This window comes from Peromyscus californicus, unplaced genomic scaffold (genome assembly GCF_007827085.1).
Source record: "Peromyscus californicus insignis strain IS unplaced genomic scaffold, ASM782708v3 Scaffold_7__1_contigs__length_154581171, whole genome shotgun sequence".
NCBI lineage: Eukaryota > Metazoa > Chordata > Mammalia > Rodentia > Cricetidae > Peromyscus > Peromyscus californicus.
The window spans coordinates 104489162-104516164 of record NW_026294595.1 but is presented as its reverse complement, the minus strand read 5'-3'; the positions used below and the strand labels follow the sequence as shown (position 1 = coordinate 104516164).

Here is a 27003-nt window from a genome sequence, read left to right as displayed (position 1 = left end):
TATGCTATGTCCCAAAAGACAAGACTAACACTTCCTCAGCCTCTGGAAGGAGGTTCTTTTTCCTAGCTATTTACCACAGTATCATACTACAGTGATTCAATAAGCCAGAGGAGTCTCTGCTTCCCCAATGGCCCGAAATTACTAAGGTACAAATAAAGTCTACCAAAGACAAAGATAGGAGGAGATATGGCAAAAGTTTTTGGTTTTAACCACAATCTGACAGACCTTACTTCCCTTGTAATTGTACAGTTTGTTTGTTTATATTAGTCACAATCAAAGTTAACACTGACAGAACCAGTTCAGGGCATATGGCTTCTTTTTACGATCAGTGTTGCACTGTTCCCTCAACCCCACTCCCTGCTCTATAATTCTCTTTTGGTCACTAGCAAGCAGGCTGAGTCTACCTAAAAAAAAAACAAACAGAAAAATGAAGCCACAACCTGAAGCCCAAACCCATCTAGATGGTAAGAGACAGAAAAGGGACAGCAAGAAATGTTCCCTGACAGTAAAGCCAGGGAAGAAAGTCATCAAATTCCTTCTGTAAAGACGACATCAGATAGCAACTAAACTTCTAATAGCAGACACGGATAGGGAAATTATTATTTTATACACAAAGCTGGTAACTATGGTGACTAAGGGGAATAAAAGAAAACAAGTTGGCCAAAGGAACTATAACACAGATCTAGGTTGTAAGAATCCAAGGAAAGGAGTCAGGCAGTGGTGGCGCACGCCTTTAGTCCCAGGACTCGGGAGGCAGAGGCAGGTGGATCTCTGTGAGTTCGAGGCCAGCCTGGTCTACAAAGTGAGTTCCAGGTCAAAAGAAAGAATTCAGGAAAGAAAAGTTAGGTAAAAAGTGCCCTAAGCTAGTCTACGGGTGGGGCAGATAGAGCCTGGAGATGCTAGAGGAGCCCTTTGACAGAAATGCTGAGCGGAAGCAGCCTTCTCAGAACCTGTACAACATCACTGACCAAACCACATGGAAAAACTGCGGGATTACTTCTCTGAGCAGGCAAGGGTCTGGGCCTCCTTCAGGAGAAGCATGCTTTCCTGGAGCATCTTTTCATGCAGGAGTCCCAGCTGCCCACCCAGAACACAGAAGAGACATCCAGTCCTTCCTTCAAGCAGACTACCTGCCTGAGCCTCTGCTAATTCATGACCAAGACCAAGGGAGAAGACACATTGTCTGGTACTGAGTGAATTTCTATGAATTTCTATGGAGAAACAAGTCAAAATGAAGGAAACAGGATGAACACAGACCAGGAACTAGAGTCTGAATGACTCCAGACCTCAACTTTACCCTCTAGTCTAATGTACAGCTCATTGGCACAAATGGAAGATAACCAGAACCTTGGAAAAATCCATGAACTCTGAGCTTCAGAATTCTTACCCATCAAATTTGAGAATTTAACATTACCCGGCAAGGTTCCAGTGAATTAAGTCACAGGTGTGCAACAAATTTTGCAGATCATAAGATACTTTTGGAGAATTATCTACTGACCATCACTAACATCCTCATTACAACCCAAAGCCCAGGTCCCTCAAAAATCAATGGGGAGGGGGGTTGTTATGCAACTGCAAAAGCCGGAAGAGGGCATCATATCCCCTGGAGCTGGAGTTACAGGCAGCTGTAAGCCACCTAATGTGGCTGTTGGGGACCAAACTGAGGTCCTCTGGAAGATCCTCTTAACCTCTGCACCATCTCTCCAGCCCTGATGTTTTTGTTTGTTTGTTTTTTGTTTTTGAGACAGAGTCTTGTATGTAGCCTAGGCTATCCCCAGTACTGGAATTACAGGTATGCCACCACACTCAGCTTGGAAATCATTGATTTCTCAGTACTATAATATTGCCCATAGACTATGTTACATGTTAGGCAAAATAGGAAATTTAGAACCAAAAAGAAAGGTAGATTGCTCCATTGACAACATCACATTTCTTGGGCTGTGATAGCTGAAGCTGACTTTCTAGCCAGACCAGAGAGGTTAAGTTGTGCAAGGGCATCATATCTTAGACAATGGATGACCAAGTTCCCTCTGAAGGCCGAGAGGTGGGGAAGACAGATGAGCAGCTAAGTCATCAGGAGACTCTAAACTGGGTGAGGACTGCCATGGGAAGGGAGCTGGAAAGGGACAGGGGAAAGATTTGAAGGCTTACATAAGAATTTAGTAACTAATCTCCTGTGATGATCAAAGAATTCAAAGCATTCTCTCCAACTGTCTCTGCTCCAAACTGTAATCCTGATAACTATACCCTTAATCCTAATAATTATACCCTATTTTCAGGTGAGAAGACTGAGGCTCAAAAGATTAACTATTTGTCTGTAGTCTTGAAGCTAACTGGGGGCAAGATTCAGAAATCCTCACTCAAAGCTCTATTGTTTCATGGTGGTAACAGCAATTTCACACTTCAATATTCTATTTTTCTTGTTACACAAGCTCCTTACATGCTGGCTCTTGCATACACCAAGCAACTTAAGCTTCATCAAGTCCCTAGTGCTGAATTATCCAACTACAGAAAATACAGATTCCTTTTTATGGTACAGGATTTTGATTGACTTAAATGTGCTTTGTGAGAGCTACTCATCAGGATGCAGCTAAATAAGGATCGAGAATCTGAGTTACTCAGGAGGATTCCTAGCCCTAAGGATAGGACTGAAGAACAAATTCAAGGTGAACTGATACTCTATGAGGGAAGTGAAGCTCTCCCTGAGAGTTTACCCTAGAAAAAGTCTTACCCAATGCAACCCCAATTAATCAATGTTCTCAATTAAGACAGGGTGGCTTCTATCTCCTGGGGCTGGTTCCTAAAATCCCTACACATAGAAGGAAAACAGGCAGTAGCAAGAGAAAAGTCTGTACAATTGCCCCAAGGCATCCAAGAACAGGTCAGAAAGCAGGTGCAGTGTCTTTGGCTACTGAGATACTCGGGAGGCCCCAACAGAAAGCCGTGCAATAAGCACGGATAACACTGAATTCAACAAACAGCAGTCATTAGTGTGTATTAATACATTAGTACTAAATCCTGCCGGTAAAGTATAATTACATACATTTCACAACCAAAACAACAAAACACAATTCTGAACTTGAAGCCGTGTTCTCCAGCATACCCCCTTAGCAGTTAAAAGACAACTCAAATCAGAAGGTCTGCACTTGAGCCCCCAGTTCAGTTACTTCTTCAGCTATTTTACACTATACAACTTCATGCACTTCACTAGTTTTGGATACATCACCTGCAAAAAAGACACAGTATCCATTTCAAGAGATGCTCAGGACAGCTGAATGAGCTATGGTACAAGCCTTTACAACAGCACTTGACACTTATCAGCAAAGTTTTATTTGTTTCTGAGACAGGGTCTCACTCTCAGCCCAAAATGACTTAGGACTCACTCTCTAGTCCTGGCTGACCTTGAACTCAAAGCAATCTTCCCATCTCATCCTCCAAGTGCTGGGTTTACAGATGAGAGCACCACAACTGGCTTCATCCAGCAAATTTTAGTAAAATTGGGAATAAAACCTTTGGACCCTAAATCCATTGTCCTATTGTATCCCATTAATTGTGAAAGTCCCCCATGCCACTTTTATCTATGCCAAAACAGCCAAAGACCATCCAATTCTGTCTACCTGGAGGGTCTCTACATTCCAAGGCCAAGCCACAGAAGCAGAGAATTCAGAGTTGCTTTGCTGAAGTCTGGGCAAAAGATGACTACCCTGCTCAGAGCCCCTTAGGCTGGTTTCCTTAGGCACTCAGGAAGTTTGCAGTTAATTCATTTCCAGACTAGGTCCCCTACACTAGGTCCCGTGTCAGCTACTTCTGTCCCTGCTTCGCTAGGCCACTAACGAAACTCTCAACAAGACCCTGTTTATTAGGATGCCACCACTTGTGACCTTGCAGCGTAATCTCTTAGGTGTACAGGTCTTATAAAGGGAAGCCTGCAAAGCCTCTTACACAGCAACCTGGTTTACAGCAGCATTCATATGTGGCAAAGACTGCTGCCCAAATGCCTGGGTCAAACCCATCTTGAGAACAAAAGAATTTTGAGTAGACATCAGAGCTTATCAAATAACAAGTAAGCTGGCCTCCCAGCTCTTCTAAATTTTATTTTTATGAGAATTAGTGCAGAATTTGTATGTGTGTAGGGTACATAGGGTCAATCTTTACCTGCTTGTCAGAAGGACTTAGACTGGGACAACAACTTTGAGTGTGAAAAGGAGTAAGGCTTGCTTGCTATTTTCTAAGTGGCAATGACCTTAAACTTTGTTTTAAGAACATGCAGGACAGGGGTTTCTAGGGATGGAAAACTAGGTGATAAAAGCAACTGTTGAAGCCTTAATTCTCCTTTTCACTGAAGGACTTCAAAGCGGAAGACACAGTTGCTAACCTATCAATCACATTTATAGAGCTGGTAATCATTTTTTAAAGCCCTAGAGCTAGTTAGTGTTGCGCCATCACTTCATTTTAGGCAAGTCCTGCCCTCCTCTCAGAGCTCCTATTTCTTTCTTTGTGAAACAGGCTAAGGGCTGGGGAGAGAACACCACTGGGACAGGGTTTACTCAGCGTGCACGAAGCCCTAGGTTTAATCCTCAACAGCACATAAAAGGTATGATGGTGCATGCCTTTAGCCCTAGTATTGAAGGCAGAGAATCCTTAGTTCAAAGTCATCTTTGGACATAGTAAACTCGAAGCCTGCCTGAGCTACATGGAATCCTATCCCCCATAATGTGTTCTCCCGCAAAAGGCCCAAAGAGGTATAAGATATTCTGGCCACGCTGTACTTGTGGGTAGGACTTGTTTGGTCCATCTCAGAAAGATTTAATGCACAGACGCTAACAGAGTGGGATATGACCAAGAACACAGTTTTTCTTTCTAATTGTTTGTTTTTTTAATTTATTGTGGATACTTATTTATTCATCAAGTTATTTCTGTAAACTATAACACTGTTTTCTGTGTATTCACTAGAAGCTGAGGTAAGAGGGGGAAATAACTAGTCTATTGTTCTAATACTCTGCCACTTAAAAGCCTGGGCACTAGCCCTTCAAGACCACCTTTTCTGCTAACTCTTCATTCTTTTTCTCTTAATTCTCTCTACAACGCTCTCTACAAAGCCCTGGTTAACGAGCTAACCCTGATCTCTATTTATGCACTCAAACTTTTCAAATATCCATAAAGGCTATAAAATGTGTTTTGTTTTCTTGTTTCCTTTCCAGTCCTACCAGAGGCATGCAGTTAAAAAAGTACGTTTAGCCGGGCGGTGGTGGCGCACGCCTTTAATCCCAGCACTCGGGAGGCAGAGGCAGGTGGATCTCTGTGAGTTCGAGGCCAGCCTGGACTGCCAAGTGAGTTCCAGGAAAGGCACAAAGCTACACAGAGAAACCCTGTCTCGAAAAACCAAAAAAAAAAAAAAAGTACGTTTGAAAGATGCCAATGTAGATAACCATTTTGGGCTATCTCAAAAAAATTCTAACTTACAAGAAACAGGGCAAAGAATGGTCGCAAAGAACTTCTGGGTTTAAGGAAAGTTATTCCTGGCTATCTAGTACTCTCTTCAGCTCTAATATCACTGGACAACATGCTAAAAACCCAGGGCCATAGGACAGATACTTCTAGTGTCAGCAAGCAGGATCTGGCCAGGTACTATTTTCTTTGCTAAGTTGACCTATGACTTACAACAATGTACGCTTGACTGTCATTTTCGTAAGTAGAGATAATGTATATTAGGACCCCAGACTGAAACGAACAATAGAGTATCAGCCCAAAGGAAAAAAATGAATTTCTCTAGTTTTAGCTCACAAAGGGAGGTTGAAAAAATTAGCCGGGCGGTGGTGGCGCATGCCGGGCGGTGGTGGCGCACGCCTTTAATCCCAGCACTCGGGAGGCAGAGGCAGGCGGATCTCTGTGAGTTCGAGGCCAGCCTGGTCTCCAAAGCGAGTACCAGGAAAGGCGCAAAGCTACACAGAGAAACCCTATCTCGAAAAACCAAAAAAAAAAAAAAAAAAAAAAAAAAAAAAAAAAAAAATTAGTACTGCTTTCAACCTACTCTTCTGACCACACAGGAAATGTGTTCCATAGTCAAAGTCTGGGAAACTTCAGTAAGCACCCCAATCTCTAAGAGGATGAAGATGGAAGAAATTCAGAAAGTATTCTGAACTTAAAGTGGCAGTGAATTCCTTATGGAATATTACTGACATCCCCAGCATGCACAACCACCTCATGACAGAGATACCCCATCTTAAAGACACTCTCCTCATGGGTTTTCAACTTGTCCAGTGTCATGTATCAGTTCAGAACAAGCCAGGACTGCATGCATGTAAGCCCCAAACTCCAGGGCATTGAAATATGAAAACACCAACCATTCATTAAGTATGTTTCATTCATTTGTACACCATCAAGAAATTGGTGTATAAAAGGGCTAAGAAAATAAGTGATAAGAATGCAGGCAAAGTAGAAAACTCACCCTAAGAAGTCTTTAAGAAAGAAAAAGCATCCACCCTCCTGGAAATGAAGGCCTTTTCAGAATGGACAAGCAGTATGGGAAAGGGTCCCCGGAGAAATAGATCACACCATCCAATCCATTGTTAAGTTACTTCAAAACTCTACAAGGGGTTCTCCTGGGGTCTTACAGCAAAATTTGACAGATGCTCCAATAAGATTTTAGGAAATCACCCTATCTAGTCCCACCCATTCTTAGGTGGGGAAGGCAGTATTGCAGCTGCGAAGATCTCTGAATACAGACAAGTCTGGGTTCAAAACATTTCTGCTTCAAGGACACAAGAACTTGAAGCCAGGAGTCTCGCCCCTTCAAGCTGATTAACCTTAATCAAGCTGTGTTTGTTCCCCTCTAAGCCGTAGTTTCTCTATTTATAGACTGGAGAGAGAATTTACTTTCACAGATATTAACTACAATTGTTTAGAGCTCAGATTATAGCTGGGATTCGGATTAGTCTTTTTTCCCATGGACTCTTTGGCCACAGGAAGCCTCAGACTTATCTAGTCCACTGCCTCTCACCTTTTGTAGTTCACCCGGGAATGCAAGCCCCTTTGGCCTCCAGAAGCCCCATTTTCTACAGAACCACTTCTCAGTCATCCCTAGAGGTTATGAAAACTACTGAGATTGTAAATTGGCAGGAAAAGATGTAAGTGTGTTTTGTTATCCGAAGCTCTTGGCCCACCTGTGGGGGTTATTACTCTGTGAGTTATTAACCTGCATGCCTCCGGGACTAAGTGAGAACCAACTGAATGACTGTCTGCCCTGGGGTGAAGGGTTGCAGTTCTCAGGAAACCACACCTGAAAGCACGAGTTTGGGAATGGAGCTGGAAGATATCAGGAAACCAAAAGCCAGGAGAGCATGGGTGGGTGGGTCCACTAAGTTTTTTCCTCAATGTTTTGAAGAGAAAAGGCATGAGGGGGCTCTGCAGTTCGTCAATAACTTTTGAATCCTACTCTTCCTCTATCTTTAAAAGGCTAGACTTGTAATTATGGCTCACACCTACTGAGTGAATACTTAGAGGGCTCATGGCTGGCACTTAGTGAGCTTGTTACAGAATGCCAGGTAATGTTTGGGGAACAGACTCATTTTTGCAGCATTCAAGGGAAGAGAAGGTCCCAAAGCCTGGGCAAGGGCCTGAGTGAGCCAGAGACAGGCTGAGCGGTACTGAGAACAAGGGGGTCCAGGAGAGGGCAGGACTGCCTGCAGTAGTCTACCTTTGAGTGAAGTCTCCACCAGGCGCAGGTACAGCTGTGAGTTCTTGTTGCCGTGACTCATGCGCTGTGCTAACCCGTTGCGCTGCAGGACGCACTCCTCAAACTGCACGATATTCTGGTGACGGCGCTTGAGGCTGGTCAGGGCCCAGAATTCAGCTAGCGCCAATTCCACGTTCTCGGGGGCGTCGCAGCGGATCTTCTTGACTGCCACCCTGGCCCCACTGCGCCCAGCCACAGCCTCATAAACCACGCCGTAGCTGCCGCGCCCGATCTCTGCCAACAGGCTGTAGCGCGGCCGAGCAGGGCTACCGCCGCCGCCGCCGCCGCCCTCTGGCCGCCGCCGGGCCAGGAAGGCCTCGCCCGGGGCCTCGGCCAAAGCGGGATCCATGGCCTGGGCCGCCGGCCTCAGCTTCGCGCAGAGCACCCGCTGCACTGGGCTTCGCCTTTTCCGCTCCGGGCTTTTTGTCCCTCTGCGGGCTCCGTTCTCTTTCCCCGTTTCCATGGCTGCGGGAGGCGGGGGGAGCAGCAACGGCGCCGCCCGGGCCCCCCCTGCCTCATCCCTCCGTCTAGCCCCGAGATGCGGAGGAGCGGTACCTTGGATTGTGATCTGAGGGCGAAAGAATCAATTAAAACCACTAGGGCCGAGAAGGGCAGACAAGGAGCTGAAAAGTGTCCAGCGTCCCACCTCCGCCGCCCGCCGCGGCCCCTTTAAGAGGGAGCCACCGCGTCGGATTGAACGGGGGAGGGGAAAGGAAAGCGGGAAAGACGGAACCACCGGGAAGTACAGAGGGAGGACCGGAAACCCAACACAAACCGTCCCCTTTCTCCATTGATTTATCCGTCAAGACTAGAAAAAAAAAAAGGCAGTAGGGACCTTCACCACCTAAGACAACCGTCTTCAGAGGCCGTTTGGCCTGCTCAAACTTTCCTGATGCTTAACCCGCTCCCAACAGCCCCTCCCCGCGTCCTGCCCGGACTTCTCCCGGTGTAAACAGTCCTTTGAATTAAACCCTACCGGGCCCAGCGGGTCGACCCAAGCCCCTGGGGACAGCGGGTGGAGACGGGCAAAAAAGTTCGGCTTCCGAGAACAAACCGAGACCCCCGCGGCCCTCCCCGAGTGCTGCGGGGTTGTGGGTCTCCCGCTGCGGCCTCTCCTCCTCCACTCGCTCTTACCTGCCCGGCGCTGTTCCACTTCCGGGCGGACCGGTTCCCCCCTGGAGCCCGCGCCGGAGGATGGTCCGTTCCGAGCCGAGGTTGTCTGCCGAGCCGAGTAGGGCGCGAGGCGGTGACCCGGGCGAGACGTGCAGCCGGTCGCGGCGCTGCTCCTGCAGTGACAGCAACGCTCCCGGGGGAGGCCTGGGCTTCCAGATCCCCGTGGCTGCCCTCGAGTTCGCGCCAGCTGAGCACTTTACGTAACCTCTTTATGTAAGCTGCACCTCCCGCCGCTGCTCTGGTCAGTGGAGATTCCTGGTGGCCCATCCCCCAGGAGGCCAGCCCAGGGCCGTGCCGCCTCTGTACAACCGAGATCGACCCAGCAGCCGCGACAGTCCGGAACCAATCACCGGCAAGAACACCCAGCCAACAAAAAGAGCGCGCCAAAATCCCGCGACTTGTACAGAGGGCCCTCGCGAGTCGTCTGCGCTCTGCAAACCCCTCTCCGCGTCTGACCTGCATAGTAGCTCCACGCCTGCACTTTATGCTGATTGGGTGAATGGCTTAGGTTTGATTGATTCACAGCTCAGGCCTGGGTTAGAATGCTGATCCTCACGCCCACTAATGACCCCAGTGATCTCAGCCGCACGTAATCCTCAATATCCTTCTCTGCCAAACAGGGTGGTCCTTACTCCCGAGGTTGCAAAGAACCAAATGAAATACGATGGCTGACTAATTGAGTGCCCCGATATAAGCTGCTTTGGGGTTGGATTTGGATCCCCTCCACCCCGGCCCCCAGTTGTAGGGGGAGGGAGCACACAATGCCTATGTAGTTAAATGATCTTGAACTTTTCTTCCTGCCTTCTTGTCCTGAGTAATGAGATTAAAGGCGTGCAGCTCCACACCCAGTTTATACATAGCTAGGAATCAAACTCAGGGCTTTGTGCATGCTAGGCAAGCACTTTACCAACTGAACTACATACACCCCCCAGCCCTTATGCATGGATTTTTAAATATTTCGTGCCCTGCTCTGTACCCTAATGCCTAGATGTCCAATATTTGTTAGCTGAATCTCTAGATATTGAAGGGCATAACTAGAGTTTCTGCTACATGCTGTTTTAAGTCTGGGGAAAGAGCAGTGGGCATGACATTCTTTGCCCTAATTGTGGTTCTTTGCCACTGGAGGAGACAATCAACCTTGTGTCTTCATAGAGTTTACAGAGTTAAAGTACTGAGACCAGAACGGAGCTTTGCAAAATAAATGGTAGACATTGTAGTCAAACAAGATAGATGAAATGTACTGTAAAAGAATGCACTAGTTTCTGGAATCTGGGGCTACACCACTTAAGATAGCACACGCACCGAAAGCCCCCGATGTTTGTGTCTGTTAAGTGTCAAGTGCACAAACACAGAGTAAGACTAGTAGAGAAGTCTCACTCTTTTTGTCAGAATTACATTGTTTTGCTATATTTTCATGTTCTATGGACATATGTACATGCATATGTATACATTTTGTATATGTGTATATCCTTTTATAAATTTAGATAGCATACTCCTTTATCTCTATATATTTTATTTCTGAGGGCAAAGATTTTCTTGCACAATCTCAATACAATGATCAAAATCAGGACCATTAACAATACCATGTCTTTGTTTATATGCTTTTCCTTTCTCTTTTAGTCCGATATACCAGTCATCAGTCCCCATCCTATGGGATTAGGGTTCCAACAGCCTCATTTTAACTTAAACTTCTTTTCTTCGTTGTTGGTTTTGCCTTTTTTGAGACAGGGTTTCTCTGTGTGGCCCTGGCTGTCCTGGAACTTGATCTGTAGACCAGGCTGGCCCTGAACTCAGGGATCTGCCTGTCTCTGCCTCCCAAGCGTCGGGATTAAAGGTGTGTGCCACCACACTTGATAATTTAAACTTCTTTGAAGGTGTTATCTCCAAATATGGTTAACAACCTATTGGGGGTTGTAACTTCACATGATTTTGAGATAGGGGTGTAATTCATTTGGTAGCAGTGTCTGGAAAATGACACTGGTCTGCCTGATAAATGGCAAGAAACTAGTCCTGCCGTCACTAGTGGTGGGGGCATTGCGGGGAGAAGCAGCAGCAAGCCCCAAAGGGATGCTGTAAGGACAAAACTGGTGCTAAACCTTAGTCAGTTACAGAGACTGTTAGAATGTGAAACAGCCTGGGTGATGGCTCAGTGGTAGAGCCACTTACCATGTGAACCCGTTGACCAGATTTCAATTCCTGGAGCCGACAGAGAGGTAGAAAGAGAACCACAAAGTTGTCCTCTGGCCTCTCCCCTGGTGCCCACATTCACACAAAGATTTGGGGTGAAACCCGGAGGTTGAAAGATAGGAATCTTCTGCAGCTGTTGAATCACCTAGTGAATCCTGGATTCAAATTTTATTCTTTATTTTGGACTTGCTTAAATTTCTAAAGTACCCTTCACTCACTGCTATGCTTGATGGCTAACATTTATGAGCATTTTCTATCTTCTGAGCACAGAGATTGACCAAAGAGCCTGTGGCGCCTTGAGAAACACACACACACTAATAAATAAAAATTTAAAAGTCAGTTTCTTTCCAAGTTCACTGTGTGCCTGCCTGTGGCCCAGCTAATGCCATGTCTAGGTATTCAGCAAGGTAAATGAAAACTTAGATTCACAAATAGACTTTTTGTATCGAGCTATTCATAGTGGCTCTTCCTATGAGAGTCCAGAAACTGGAAGACACTCCTGTGTTCACCAATAAATAAATAGACAACTTGTGTCATCTCCATACAATGGGAACAAAAGTGGAATTGAGACTCGACAGCATGGATGAATCAAAATACTGCTGAGTGGGAGAATCCAGGCACAAAAGAACACGTGCCGGGTGACTCTTACACAGTTCTGGAAAGAAATATGACCTAATTTATACAGGAGAGTGCGTGATGGAAAATAGAAGAAAAACCTTTTTTAGGATGAAAAATATATTCATTATTTTATGTGGTGGTGGTTTTAAAAGGAAATGCTAGAATACCTCAAATTGTGCCTTTTCATGGGTTCAGTCTATGTTCATCCACCTTTTAGCTTTACCTCTAAAAATAGGGGGGTACTACATACTGTGTGATTCTATTAATATAAAGTGTAGTCACTAGCCTTTGGGAACAGTGGGGGGGGAATACTACCTACTGTGTGATTCTATTAATATAAAGCGTAGTCACTAGCCTTTGGGAGCAGTGGGGGGGGGAATACTACCTACTGTGTGATTCTATTAATATAAAGCGTAGTCACTAGCCTTTGGGAGCAGAAGTTTCAGTTGTTGACTTTCAGGGAGGAATGAACTGCTGAGCGGCACAAAGGTGATCGAATTTGTGAATTATACCACAATAAAGCTTAATTAAACGTTGAAAGACAACGATGCTGGCTGGTGGTGGTACACACCTTTAATCCCAGCAATCAGGAGGCAGAAGCAGGTGGTTGGATCTCTGAGTTCGAGGCCAGCCTGGTCTACAGAGTGAGTTCCAGGACAGCCAGGGCGACACAGAAACCCTGTCCTAAAAAACAAACAAAAAAGTTGAAAAACAAAGCCCAAGTCCCACAGCCATGAAGATTTGTGTTTTAAAGGAGAAGTTTCTGAGACCAGAGTGCCATGTGACACAGCCTGCCTCCACTCCTCTCTCCTTTGACTGTCCTCCCCTGAGTTTGGAGAGGTTGGGCATGCAGGTCTTGGGAGGACTATGGGTATGAATCTTCTGCAGCTGACAGATTGCCCAGTACAGTTTACAGACAATGAAGATGAAGGTGAAAATCTTTTTTTGGTTTTTTGAGACAGGGTTTCTCTGTGTAGTTTTGGAGCCTGTCCTGGATCTCGCTCTGTAGACCAGGCTGGCCTCAAACTCACAGAGATCCGCCTGGCTCTGCCTTCCGAGTGCTGGGATTAAAGGCGTGTGCCGCCACTGCCCAAGTGAAGGTGAAAATTCTTAACTAGGTTTGGAACTAAGGCCCCAGGCTCTTAATACCCTCCCTGGGTTTAGCAAGGTGGTGCTAGGGGTGGGGCAAGGTATCATTTTAGAATGGATGGTTTGGAAAATAGGGGGCCATTGAGCAAAGACTTGATTTCTGTAAAAGAACAACCAAATGTACCTCTACTATGGAAGTATTCCATGTCAGATGGGAGAGCAAATGCAAAGTCCCTGAGGTGAAAGAACCCCAAGAAGCCAGTGGGTCAGGAACTCAGAGAGTGGGACAGGTAAAAGCAGTAGGAAACAGGTGTGTGGGGACCCACAACGAGGCAGGAGCAGAGACTATGGTAAGGGTTTAGGGCTTACTGAGATGATAGGCTACTACACACAGCCACACCTTTCTGGTAAGAGAAATGAAGCTCAGTCATATTAAGAACTGCCCCCAGGGGGCGGTGTGGCGCACACCTTTAATCCCAGCCCTCGGGAGATAGAGCCAGGCGGATCTCTGTGAGTTCGAGGCCAGCTTGGTCTGCAGAGTGAGATCCAGGACAGGCACCAAAACTATACACAGAGAAACCCTGTCTCAAAAAAAAAAAAAAAAAAAAAAAAAAAGACTGCCCCCAGTGTGAGCAGGTTGAAGATTGAAGCTGGAACTGGGAATCCAGCCCCCCTCTCCATGCTCACACTCCAAGGGATTAAGAACACACACAAGGGGTTGGGGATTTAGCTCAGTGGTAGAGTGCTTGCCTAGCAAGTGCAAGGCCCTGGGTTCGGTCCTCAGCTCTGGAAAAAAAAAACACACACACACACAAAACACCAGGCCTGGCTTGGGTTCCATGAGAAGGTGGGGGGTTCTGGTTTGTAGAGAAAGATTTGGGGAGGAGAAGAGTGAAGAAGAAATAAGTAAAGAGCTGGTAGCTCCAGAGGCTGGGGGAAAGTTGGAGGAGGGATAGAGGGCTGCTCTGGACCACCCTGTGGAATGGTGATTATTATAGGGTGAACTGCGGGTGAGTGCGCTATCCTCATCTACTATCTACCATCCTTGGTAGATGATAGTACCAGGATACAGGAGGACTTCCAAGATGAAGGAATAGTGGAGACAGTCACTTGAAGTGGGGACCTCAATGGAGTGATACTTGAACAAGGGATACTGGGAAGAGCCTGGGGATCAAGCAGCTAGTTTGTGAAGCTTCCCCTGAGTAACAAAACTGTAACTCCATAGACTCTATATTATCTATTTTCTCATATCTGATGAAAGGACCAAGCAGACGCCATAACAGGCTGCTCAGTCTTCTCTCAGAGATCAGGCCTCAATTTCAGTTTTTTCTGAGACTTGAGCAAGCAGTTTCTGGGAGGGCCATGAACAAAAGACATAGTCCTTGCAGTAGCTCCCTTTCTGCACGTTCTCTGACTGCTCAAGGTTCAGTCGTTGTTTACTGCCTGGGACCCCTCACTCACTTAGATCTACAGATCAAGGACAGAGCCTGGGCCACTGAGCCAGCCTCCACAGTCAGTATGTGCTGCACCTGCCAGCCTCCATGGCGGCTCAAGAACAAAGCCTGGGACTTGTCCAGGCCTGCCCAAAAATGGTAACTATAACCCCCAGCTAACCCTAGCCAATTAAAAGTTACTAACATGATTGCCACTCGCATAAACCAATCCTGAGTCTGTTCCTATGTAGTCTGAAGACCCCAAGGCCCCCTTGCTTTAAAAACCCTGTCCTATTTCTACTTGGGGTCTCTCCTGCTCTGCTGCTACTGTCAGATGGATGGAGAGTCCCAAGTTAACTTTTAACAATACAAAGACTCTGCTTTTGCATCGGATTGGGTCTCTTAGTGGTCTTTGGGGGACTCTAGGTACAACACTGAGACCAAAAATATGACAAAAAGCAAATTAAGGGAGGAAAGATTTATTGTTCTTCATTCAGAGGAATGAAGTCCTTCCTGACGAGGAAGACACAGCATTAGAAGTGGCTTGGTCCGCCGGGCGGTGGTGGCACACGCCTTTAATCCCAGCACTCGGGAGGCAGAGGCAGGCGGATCTCTGTGAGTTCGAGGCCAGCCTGGGCTACCAAGTGAGTTCCAGGAAAGGCGCAAAGCTACACAGAGAAACCCTGTCTCGAAAAACCAAAAAAAAAAAAAAAAAAGAGGGACTTTCAAGTGAGAAATTGCCTCTATCAGATTAGCCTGTAGGCAAGTTTGTGTGGCATTTTCTTGATTAAAGATCGATGTGGGAGTTGCCAGCCAACCTGGTGGTCCTGGTTGGTGTAAGAACACAGGCTGAGCCGGGTGGTGGTGGCGCACGCCTTTAATCCCAGCACTTGGGAGGCAGAAGCAGGCAGATCTCTGTGAGTTCGAGGCCAGCCTGGTCTACAAAGCGAGTTCCAGGAAAGGTGCAAAGCTACACAGAGAAACAAACAAACAAACAAACAAACAAAAAAAAAAAACAAAAAAAAAAAAGAAAGAAAGAAAGAAAGAACACAGGCTGAGGAAGTCTCCCTAAGCAATCTAGTAAGCAGTCTTCTTCCATGTCTTCTGTTTCAATTCCTGCCTCCAGCTTCCTCTCTTGGCTTCACCCGATGATGGACCATAACCAGTAAGTCTGTTGTTAAAATTCTTTTCCAGGGGGAGGTGTAAGCAATGTCCACTACCCCTTCTCCTAAGCTCCCAATGACAAATCAAGACAGTATTCCACCAAAGTTCATGCTGGGCAATCAATGAGTTTATTACGTTTCCTTACAGAGCATGGGTGAGGGGTTACTTACAGGAGTGTGGGTGCTCCTTCCCCTCAATAGGCCGGGCCTGGAAAGCCTTTACCCAGCAGGGTTGAAGGCTTCCCAGTAGCCACACAGACGGAGCCCCTCAGCCTGTATTTTCTAGCTCCCCACCCTCCAGGCCACATGCAATTAAGGCAAGGTTGCATACATACAACATGTGATAGAGGATGGATACTCAGGTGATGGTCACATGACCACCCCCAGCTGTCCATGAGGGATAGTGAACAAGTCAGCAAACCCAGCTGGGGTAATCTGAACTCTCCAAGATGGTGGTTGCTTAGCCAAATAGAGCTTTTCTCCCTCAAATTGCTTTTGGTCAACGTGTTTATCACAGTAATAGAAGCTTTACTAAGACAGGGTGTGATGACTTGCAATTCTTTCCAGTCCCAGTGATGTCCAAGTTGATCTGCTAGTCTCTTGGGATCACACTTTAAGAATGAATGCCTTACATTTCCCTAATCCTAGACAGTGTAAATCTGAGGTGACTGCTGGGGTCTGAGATCTGGCAACAAGTGTGGGTCTGACTTGGAACTCATATAAGCCACTAAGCAAATAAGACCTGAGGTGATTATTCAAATCAAAAAAAAAAAAGCTGCTAGCAGTGGTGGCGCACACCTTTAATCCCAGCACTCAGGAGGCAGAGGCAGATGGATCTCTGTGAGTTGGAGGCCAGCCTGGGCTACAGAGTGAGTTCCAGGACAGCCGGGGCTACACAGAGAAACCCTGTTTTGAAAAAACAAAACAAGACATTTAGAAGTGACACTTGCCAGCCATTGTGATGAGCACCTGTAATTCTAGAGCTCAGGAGACTGTGACAGGAAGATTGTAAGGTGGAGAGCACCCTATCTGAGAAAAAAAATTTAAAAATAGGTGGGCAAGAAAGAGGGAGAAAAAAAAAAGGAGAGAGAGCTATGTCACGGTAATCAGGTAAGGGACAGCAACTGTAGAGCTAAAGTTACTATCTCTAGGTTGATACAGAATATTATTTTAAGATGCGTCACATTTGTTTATGCTCTGGAACATTTGCTTAATGGTGCAAAGATGTGTTGCATTCCTTTATGTTGCATTTGTTTAACTTGGTGAAGCTGTGTTACTTTGCCTGTCTAAAACACCTGATGGTCTATTAAAGAACTGAACAGCCAATAGCAAGGCAGGAGAAAGGATAAGCAGGGCTAGCAGGCAAAGGGAATAAATAGAAGGAGAAATCTGGGGGAAAAAAAGAAGGAATGAGAGAAGAGAGATCGAAAAAAGAGTAAGAGAACAAGGAGAGGAGAATGGTAGGGGCCAGCCTTCCATCCACCCAGCCAGCCATGGAGTAAGAGTAAGATTTACAGAAGTAAGAAAAGGAAAAAGTCCAGAGGTAGACGGGATAATTTAAGTTAAGAAAAGCTGGCTAGCCACAAGCCAAGCTAAGGCCTGGCATTCATAAGAAAGAATAAGCTCCGTGTGTGATTTATTTGGGAGCTGGGTGGAGAGCAAAAACAACCAACAGCAGGTTGGGATTGGCAACAAGACAGGATTGTTCGTACTAGCTTTGGAGTAATGCTGACATCATGGTTATTTATGGTTGCAGGATTCCTTTTCTCTGTCAGTTTAATGAGTAAAAGGGCAGGGAAAGCAAGGTCTCAGGACTCAAGTTTTAGTGAAAGTAGAAGCACATACTGCTGGAAAGATCACTCAGTAGTTAAGAGCACTGGTTGCTCTAGGAGAGGACCAGGGTTCAGTTCCCAGTACACGTGTTGGCTCACAACTCTCTGTAACTCTGGTTCCAAGGGATCCAATGCTCTTTTCTAACCTCCATGGGCACCAGACACACACATGGTGCACATACATGTATGTAGGAAAGATACTCATACTTACAAAATACAACAAACCTTTAAAAAAATTTAAAGAAACACACACACACACACACACACACACACACACACACACACACTCACCAAAGCACACAAAGAGACAGGTTCCCCTAATGGGGAAGGAACCCAAAGATGGTGTCTAGCAAAGCCAAAACTTTTTGGGGGGATGGAGTGAGTGAATCCCTTACTTTTCTCAGAATTGGATTTTTTTGGGTTATTCCACCATAATGAATAATCCAAAAATAAAGAAACTGATTGCCTCTTTCAACAGGACCCAAGAAGTTTGAAAGTTCCATTGATTAACACCTTTTGGATTTGGGGGAAAAAACCTCCCAAGTCTTTGTCTTGGAGAAGGAGAAGAAGCAGGAATTCAGCCATTTTAAATGTTTAAGTGATCAACCTAGAGCCTTTCTCCTCCTCGTCCCTTGGTAGTATCCAAATCATAGTGATATCTAACTCTTAAATGTTATGCGTTCATCTTTTGAGTTAAAATAGCTATTAAATAAAAGCAGGAGACTGGAGAGACGGCTCAGTGGTCAAAAGCACTTGCTGCCACTCTAGAGGACTCCAGTTTAATTCACAATATCCTTATCAGGAGGCTCACAACTGCTTTTAAGTCCACTTAAAGGGACCTGACACCCTCTTCTGGCCTCTTCCAGTACCTGCACAGTTGTGGCACACACACACACACACACACACACACACATTTTGTTTGGTTGTTTTGTTTGTTTGTTTTGAGACAGGGTTTCTCTGTGTAGCTTTGGAGCCTTTTCTGGAACTCACTCTGTAGACCAGGCTGGCCTCCAACTCACAGAGATCTGCCTGCCTCTGCCTCCTGAGTGCTGGGATTAAAGGCGTGCGCCACCACTGCCCAACAGACACACACACATTTTTAAGAAGAGTGTACAGGCCTTAACTACCAGTCTTCCCACTTGGTGATGCTGATCAGCTTCTGGCCAAGACGTACAGTTGTCTCACCTACCTTCATGTGGGGATTGCCAGCCAAGCCTTATCACACACTGGACTAAAGAGGTTACTAGTAAGACTCCATGCTGAAGGCTTCTTGTCCATTAAATGAGTATGCCTGTCACAGAAAACAGGAAGATGGAGGTGTGGCCACTGTTCTCCCAAACTTGGATGATTTCAATTCCAAACATTCTTCCATATTAGCCATCAGAAAGGCCATGAAACACCAGCATTTCATCCCTTCCAATCTGGTAGTAGCACAAACATTTTCTACAGTCCATGTGTCTGAATATTTGTTGCCGAATAGTGGTTGATAAATCCTTGGTTGCTTATATATTGCAAGAAGATAAAGAACTAAAACGTAGAACTAGCAAGATGTAGTCCTTAGCTTTGGAACTACTGGGACATTTGAGGTAAGTTAATTGAGTTAAACTATAGTCTGGCCAAAATATATACAATCAAAATGCAACAAAGTATGTTAGCTGGTCCAAGTGGAAAGTCATAGACCGCTTTAGAAGGACAATTGGGGGTAGAGAGATGCCCCGTTGGGTAAAAGCACTGACTGTTCTTGCAGAGGACCCAGGTTCAGTTTCTAGTATCCACGTGGTAACTCACAACCATCTGTAACTCTAGTTCCAAAGGATCTCACATCCACCCCTGGTCTTCTCAGGCACCAGGCACACATGTGGTGCACAGATATAAATGTAGATAAATATTTATGCACATAAAATAAATCTTTTAAAAATGTTTTAAAAGACAACTTGACAATTTTTAAATAAAATATTTTAATTCCTTTAATTCATGTACTGTGATTCATGAATTCCATTTCTAGGAATGTGTATCAAATACTCAAATACCTCACACTCGCCACACACAAACACACACAAAATTAAAAGTAAAAATTAAAACTTGGGGAGGAGAAGTGTGATGGCTCACAGGTAGACGCTCTTGCCACTCAAAGCTGACAATCTGAGTTTGATTCCCAGAACCCACCCAGGGTGGAAGGAAAGGACAGGTTCTAGGAAGTTATCCTCTGCCCTTGTGCCCACGCTCGCACCGACCTATAAAAATCTTTATATGCTGCAGAATTGTGGTTATTTATAGTGCTAAAATATTAGGAACACTCGTGCAGGGTGTTGCTTATATAGAGCTATATATTAGAATGCAATATAGCCATCAAAAGAATGACTTGTTCTGCATGTATGAATACATATTTTAAATATATACATATATTTAATATTGTGACATTTTGTTACATAGAAAAACAAATGCCAGGCACGATGGAATACTTGGGAAGCAGAGGCAGTCAGATCTTTGTGAGTTTGATGCCAGCTGAGTCTACATAGAGAGTTCTAGAACAGCCAGAGTTACGTGAGACCCTGTCTCAAAAAAGAAAGAAAAGAAAAAAGAAAACATGAGAGATATATACAGTATGAGCTCATATTTTATTTAAAAATACATATATAGGGGTTGAAGAGATGGTCCAGTGGGTAAGAGCACTTGTTGTTCTTGCCAAAGACCCAAATTTTATCCCAGCACCCACATGGGGGCTCATAACCAGCTGTAGGTACAATCCCAGGGGATCCCACGCCCTCTTCTGGCCTTTATGAGTATTGCATGCATGTGGAGCCCAGATAAACATGCAAGCAAAACATCTATACATGTAAAATACGAATAAATAAATCATTAAAAAATATATGCATATACAATTGTGAAGATTAATTGAGTTATATATGTATTAAGACCATCCTAAGTGTTAACTAATTTATTATTCTAATAAATCTTGGGGTATATTTTATCATTATCTTAATTTCCCTAAGGAATGTGAGCAAAAAAAAAAAAAAAAAAAGAGGTTAAGTGGCTTTCTCAAGGCCACAGCACTAAATGATGGATGGATTCAAACTTAGGCATATCTGATTCCAAAACTCCTGATCTTGAGCAATTACATGGCATGTGTACCTTTGTAGTTACAATTAGTTTTGCATACATAAAGGGAATATTTGGATAAATCATGCTCTAAAAGCCAAGGAAAAAAATTTCAGTTGGCTCCTTCACATTCAATGTAATGTTATATGACCTGAACATTTTCTGTATGTATTTGGGGTATTAACTTTAAATGATCTTTTCAGGTATGAAAAACAATAAAATTCAATTAGTAACAAATGATATCTAATAATATGGAATGTTCCTTATTTGTACAATGAGTACTCATTAAACCCCTTTTTGCTTTGTTTTTTCAGCCTGGGGACAGATGAACAAAACCAGCTCTCGTCTTGCAAGAACTCATGGTCTTAGTGAAGACATAAAGAGGGATTGTCCATTCAGTGGTCTATTCCAGACTGATGGATGGTTTTCTTTTAAGGATCTCAGTATCTTTGCTGTCCAGCATCTTCCAGGTCACTCTCTAGATTGCGTACTTTTTCATCCTATATACCCTGCGATCTAGTGCCTTTTTAGCATTTAGATCCTACTGCTTCCAAATTACTTCAGCTAGCTTTCTTAGCCTGAAGATCTTTTTTTTTTTTCTCCCATTTCCCCCTCTAGGTTTCTATTCCTGGCCACAGAATCCTAATATTCAATGTAGCTTTTCTCCCTTAATATATTTTTGAAACCTTTTCCCATAAAACTTGCAAAAGATTTGCATAAAATCTGGGTGTAGGGCGGGCGTAATAGCTCAGTCAGCAGCATGCTTGGCTCAGGACAGTTGTGAGAATTTTCTCCCTGAGGAAATGTAAACATTTCCTCTCTTCTTCCAAAGTATGATTCCAACAAGGTTCACTCTGGGGAACCAATGAAACTAGGCTCACTGAACAAAGCGTGGGTGAGGAGTTTTGGGCCAGACAGAGTGTGGGTGATCCTGAAGCAGCCCGAGTGGAAGGTCTGTTATAGAGCATGGATAATGGCTTCCCAATGGCCACATAGATGGAGCCCTTTCCCACTGCTTTCCACAGCCTGTGTACTCTAGCATTTTCCTGAGGCCCTGAGGCCATGTGCAATTAAAGCTGAATTATGTATATATGGCTGAGAGGAATGGTTGGACACTCAGGTCAAGGTCCAGTGATCTACCCCACCCCCTACCTTTCAGTCAACAAGCCCAGCTATGGTGGTCTGTCATAAGCAGTCACAGCTAGCCTTGTAACAACAATGGTTCTTTTACCAGGATAGTGCTCTGGTAACATGAAACAGTCTGATTTCCCAGAATCACATTTTAAAAAAGGCAGACAAAGTGGCACATGCTTGTGGTTCCAGGACTGAAGAGGCAGCAGCAGGTAAATTTCTGGGGCTAACTGGTCAACCTGCCTTGTCTACTAGATAAGCCCCAAGCCAGTGAGAGATTTTATCTCAAAAATCAAGGTAGTCAGAACCTAAGGAGGAATGGCCAAGGATGTTCTCTGGCCTCTACATGAATGTTAGGACACTAGCACACAAATGTGTGCATGCAACTGCACGTGTATGAACACATGCATGAAGAGTTGACAGTGAGGACAGCGCTCAATATAATGACTTACAGCTATGGCAAAAATTGTTTTTCTATTCACTTTCTCTAGGTGGCGTCTATGTGGTCTTCTCCAAACTATATTTCATCATTTAGAAGAAGGTAATTAGGAGCTGTAGTGTGACATTTCCTGGGGCTATGTGAACAAACATTGATTCATTCCGGATGGGGCATCAGTAACAGTAAAGAAACAATTCTACCCATCAGAACTGTAAATGAAATGTGCTACTTCTTCTGTCAAAGAGTTAAACAAGACAAAGGAAGCTCTGTCTTTATTTTTTTTTTGTTTTTTGTTTTGTTTTGTTTTTTGAGACAGGGTTTCTCTGTGTAGCTTTGTGCCTTTCCTGGAACTCACTTGGTAGTCCAGGCTGGCCTTGAACTCACAGAGATCCGCCTGGCTCTGCCTCCCGAGTGCTGGGATTAAAGGCGTGCGCCAGCACCGCCCGGGCACCGCCCCGGCATGGAAGGAAGCTCTGTCTTTAAAGAAATTTGTCATTTCTGCAGTTGCCACCTAGCAAAAATCCCTCCCTTTTCTTTAAAACAGATTTGGGTCCTGGATGGGATCAAAAGGCAAGACGGGAGCTAGAGAGCAGCTGTCTTCCATGACTGTAGATTCCTGACCTCCTGCCTCAAGTGCTTACAGTAGCCAGGACTTCCTCGCCATGATGGAGTTTACCCTCCAGCTAAGAGCCAAGATAAAACATGTCTCCCTTGCCGGGCGGTGGTGGCGCACGCCTTTAATCCCAGCACTTGGGAGGCAGAGCCAGGCGGATCTCTGTGAGTTCGAGGCCAGCCTGGTCTCCAAAGCGAGTTCCAGGAAAGGCGCAAAGCTACACAGAGAAACCCTGTCTCGGAAAAAAAAAAAAAAAAAAAAAAAACATGTCTCCCTCAAGTTACTTTTCGTTTTGTGTTATTTCCTTTGAGATAGGATTTCTCTGTGTAGCCTAGCTGTCCTGGAACTCCTTCTGTAGACCAGGCTGGCCTCAAGCTCAGAGATCCACCTGCTTCTGCCTCCTGAATGCTAGGATTAAAGGTGTGTGCCACCACCCCCCGGCTTTTCTTAGGATATTTTATCTCAGCCAACAAAGCTGAGTTCCCACCCTCAGAGGGCGGGGTTTCACTGAGGCAGGGGCTAAGCTTGGCCAGCCTGATTGGTGTTTCTCCACAAGACCTTCTCACAGTCCAGAGCAGAGTGGGAGCCTGCAAGGATTGTTCTAAGATGGCACCTTCACCTGTGCCCCAGCTGGATTAAGGTTTGGTTAATATGTTAGATAATGGGCTGGAGAGATGGCTCAGAGGTTAAGAACACTGGCTGTTCTTCCAGAGGTCCTGAGTTCAATTCCCAGCACCCATATGGTGGCTCACAACCATCTGTAATGAGATCAGGCTCCCTCTTCTGGCCTGCAGGGATACATGCAAACAGAACACTGTATACATAATAAATAAATCTTTAAAAAAAAGATTATTAAAAAAAAAAGAGAACTAATAATAAACTCATAATCAAACTGCACCCCCAAAATTCTTTTCCTTCTCCTAGAGCTGCTGTGGGTTCAGTGAATTGAGCTTGGCCACTAATGGATCCTTGGGGAACATTCCAAGGAATCAGGAGTATGAGAGAGACGCACATCAGGAGAGAGCCATTTGTGATGTTTCTACAGAACTTGCTAAGTCCCTTTTCTTCGTGCGTGTTCTGAATGGTGTGGTGAGGCCTGGAGAGCAAGGCTGGAAACCGTTGGGGAGACCTTTCTCAAAAGGCCGCTCAGTCTCCGTACCCTGTTTTTTATGCCCTAGGAGCCTCTCAGAACAATGTTTGTTCCCTGGACCACACTAGATCAGAACATTCTGACCTTTATTCTGACTCAGAGCTAGAAGTCTACAGTAATAAACTGTCAACCAGATTGACAGTCTCTCCCTCTCTCCCTCTCTCTCCCCCCTCCCCCTTTCCCTCCCTCCTTCCCTCCCTCTCTCTGTCCTTGGCAAACGAGTCATTAACATTTCATTGGTTCATCAAATGTTTATTCGGTATCTGCCTAGCACCAAGAATTATATAAGGCATTTGGAATAGAAAAAATGAAAGCACACTGTTCCGCCTCACTAGCTGTCCATGCAGGAGCAAATGTGGACTAAAGGTCACAGTAATGTGGGCTTTCCAAAGTGTGTATGCTGAGGATTTGGGGGTTCCTGAGGCTGTTTGAAGGGGTCTGTGAGGTTGAAAACTTTTTTCATAGTAACAATAAGGCATTGTTCACCTTTCATTCTATCCCAGAACTACATTCTCAGTATATGCACCCCCAGAGAAACTTTCAGGCTGCTCGGCATGGCTATCATATTTTGTGGAAGCAAATATATGTGAAGTCAGACATTAAATAGACTTACAAAACTATAGAACAATGCCAAATATAACTATAGTTCATAAAAATGTTTAAATTAATATGTGTTTATTATTAATTAAAAATAAGTTACTAAGTTTCCTTTCTTTTCTTTTGAGACAGGGTTTCTCTGCGTAGTTCTGACTATCCTGGAACTTACTCTGTAGATGAGGCTGGACTCAAATTCAGAGATCCACCTGCCTCTGCCTCCCAAGTGCTGGTATTAAAGGCCTGTGCTACCACTGCCCAGCCTAATTTCTAATATAGTAAATATCATTGCAGTTCTCAAAACATTTTTTAAAACATCTTTTTAATTTTGAGACCACTGTACACTGGCATGTAATTGTAAGAAACAATACCACTACCACAAAATTGGTGTGGATGCAATCCACCTACCTTCTCCAGGTTCATGTTTAACGTGTGTGTGTGTGTGTGTGTGTGTGTGTGTGTGTGTGTGTGTGTGTGTGCGCGCGCGCGCAGTATGTATGGCGTGCTTGCTTATATTCAACAACTCACCAGCAACTCATCTCCCTTGTTGGCTGTATATGAACACACATGGAATACCATGAGAAAATGCCTTACTCTAGCTGGCTGAGTCATTTAACATCCCCAGCAGTTTAGAAGAGAGACATTCTCATTTGTCTCCCTATTCTCTACATCTCACCAACGTTTTGAGTTCTCTCTCTCTCTTTGAAAAGGTCCTGGTCACTATAGGAGACTCCTCACTGCCTTTAACTTGCATCGCCCTAATGTGTAATGGTGCTGAAAGTATTTTCACACGCTTACTTGGCAACTAGATATTTTCCAGTGCAGTAACTTCTTAGAGCCTTTGTCCATTTTCTGATTTGATTGCCTTTATTTTAATTTTGAGAATTCTTTGTATTGATGGGATTTCAGCACATTGTCAGATACACGGTTTGCAAGCACTCCCTTTGTTTCTAACCCTTTCATAGGATCTTTTTCAGAACAAAAGGTTTTCACTTGGAATGGTCAATTTTCATCATTTTTTTTTTTTTTTTGGTTTTTCGAGACAGGGTTTCTCTGTGTAGCTTTGCGCCTCTCCTGGAACTCACTTGGTAGCCCAGGCTGGCCTCGAACTCACAGAGATCCGCCTGGCTCTGCCTCCCGAGTGCTGGGATTAAAGGCGTGTGCCACCACCGCCCGGCATTCATCATTTTTTTTTTAATAGACTACGCTTTGGGGGTCATCTAGCAACTTTCATCCAGTCCTACCTCCTGAAGATCTTCTCCCATTGTTTTCTAAGTATAGTGACAAATTTACACCTAATCTTTGACCCAATTTGTGTTAATTTTTGTAAGGTTTGAAGTTTAAATTGAGGATCATATTTATCTATGAACATTGCTATGGTTTGGATATGTCCCTCAAATTTCATGTGTTCAAAATCTCTAGAAGTCTGACACCCCCACACAAACATATGTGCAGACAAAACACCAATGCACATAAAAATAAATAATTTTTTTTTTTGGAGCTGAGGACCGAACCCAGGGCCTTGTGCTTGCTAGGCAAGTGCTCTACCACTGAGCTAAATCCCCAACGCCAAAATAAATAATTTTTTAAAAGGAAGAAAAAGTGAGCTAAATACTCGCATGCATACAGCATTCATTAATTCATTGCTCTATGCTTTTGGCTGTGGATGTAACTTAACTAGCTACTTCAAGTTCTTGCCATGTGACTTCCCCATAATGATGGAGTATAACATGAAATTGTGAGCCAAATAAACCTTTTTTCCATAAGGTTTGTGGTCAGAGTATTTTATCATAGCAACAGGAAGAGAAACCAAGACAGTAGGCTTGGGGGAAAACCCAATAATTCACTTTTCTGATAAGTTCCCATGTGATGGTACTGATGGTTTAGGAGCCATATTGGTGGTTAATTTTGGCTACATTAGATTGAGAGATGTCTAAGCACTCCCTGGGTGTGTCCATGAGGGCACAGAGAGGGTTAACTAAGGCAGAAAACATGCTCTGAATATGGAGAGATATGATCCCATAGGTCAGGGGTTCGAGGGAAGGGAGGATAACAAGGCAGAGCACAGGATATCTGTTCCCTGTCACCAGGAGCGGCTCTACCCTGCCACACCCTCCCTGCCACAGTAGATTAGAACCTTTCAGACAATGAGTCAAATCACTTTCCTCCTTCATGATGTTGTACTTGAGTATTTTGTCACAGTGACTTAACACAATCACATTTTGAGAAGTTCCACTTTTGATGGTTCTTGTAATAATTTGAATAAATTGTGTGGACGGGATTAAAATGTTCTCTCTGTGATGGGTGGTCTTAACAACTTGATTGGTTGGCATCACAGACCAGAAAAACTCCTGGGTATGTTCATGGAGGTGTTTTCAGAGAACTTCAACTGACGTGGGAAAACCTGTCCTGAGTGTGGGAGGCACCTCCGTGAGCTGACATCCTAAGCTGAATAAAAGGAGAGGGCAAGCATAGCGCCAGCAGTCATCTCTCTTTGATTCCTGTCTGGGGACCCAGTGTGACCAACTGTCTCACATTTCTGCCACTGTCACTTCCCCATCATGCTAGACTGTACCTCTTCTTAAACTATCAGTTAAAATAAGCCCTTTCTTATCCTCCTTTTTTGGTTTTTCAAGATAGGGTTTCTCTGTGTAACAGCTCTGGCTGTTCTGGAACTCATTCTGTAGACCAGGCTGGCCTCGAACTCACAGAGATCCACCTGCCTCTGTCTCCTGAGTGCTGGGATT

The 27003-nt window shown here is 44.6% G+C and overlaps 1 protein-coding gene and 1 long non-coding RNA gene across 4 annotated transcripts in view; one reads left to right on the top strand and one right to left on the bottom strand.

Moving 5' to 3' along the window:
• Stk35 (serine/threonine kinase 35) overlaps positions 1-13279 on the bottom strand; it is a 36050-nt gene extending 22771 nt beyond the window's left edge. The window contains exons 1-2 of one of the 2 annotated variants that reach the window (XM_052722828.1): positions 8870-13279; positions 7697-8303 (exon numbers count right to left, since the gene is read on the bottom strand). In XM_052722828.1, coding sequence (XP_052578788.1) covers positions 7697-8303; positions 8870-9370 — 1108 coding nt within the window. In that variant the 5' untranslated portion in view covers positions 9371-13279. The remainder of the gene's footprint in view (positions 1-7696; positions 8304-8869) is intronic. The other variant, XM_052722827.1, reaches the window with a different exon arrangement.
• On the top strand, positions 9298-26022 carry LOC128100545 (uncharacterized). 2 transcript variants are annotated; one of them, XR_008214831.1, is made up of 5 exons: positions 9298-9403; positions 15362-15400; positions 20644-20799; positions 21952-22001; positions 23437-26022. It is a non-coding gene; the product is annotated as an uncharacterized LOC128100545 (long non-coding RNA). The 2 variants fall into 2 exon arrangements; XR_008214832.1 differs by lacking the exon at positions 23437-26022 and adding an exon at positions 22444-22588.
• Positions 26023-27003: the final 981 nt, after the last annotated feature.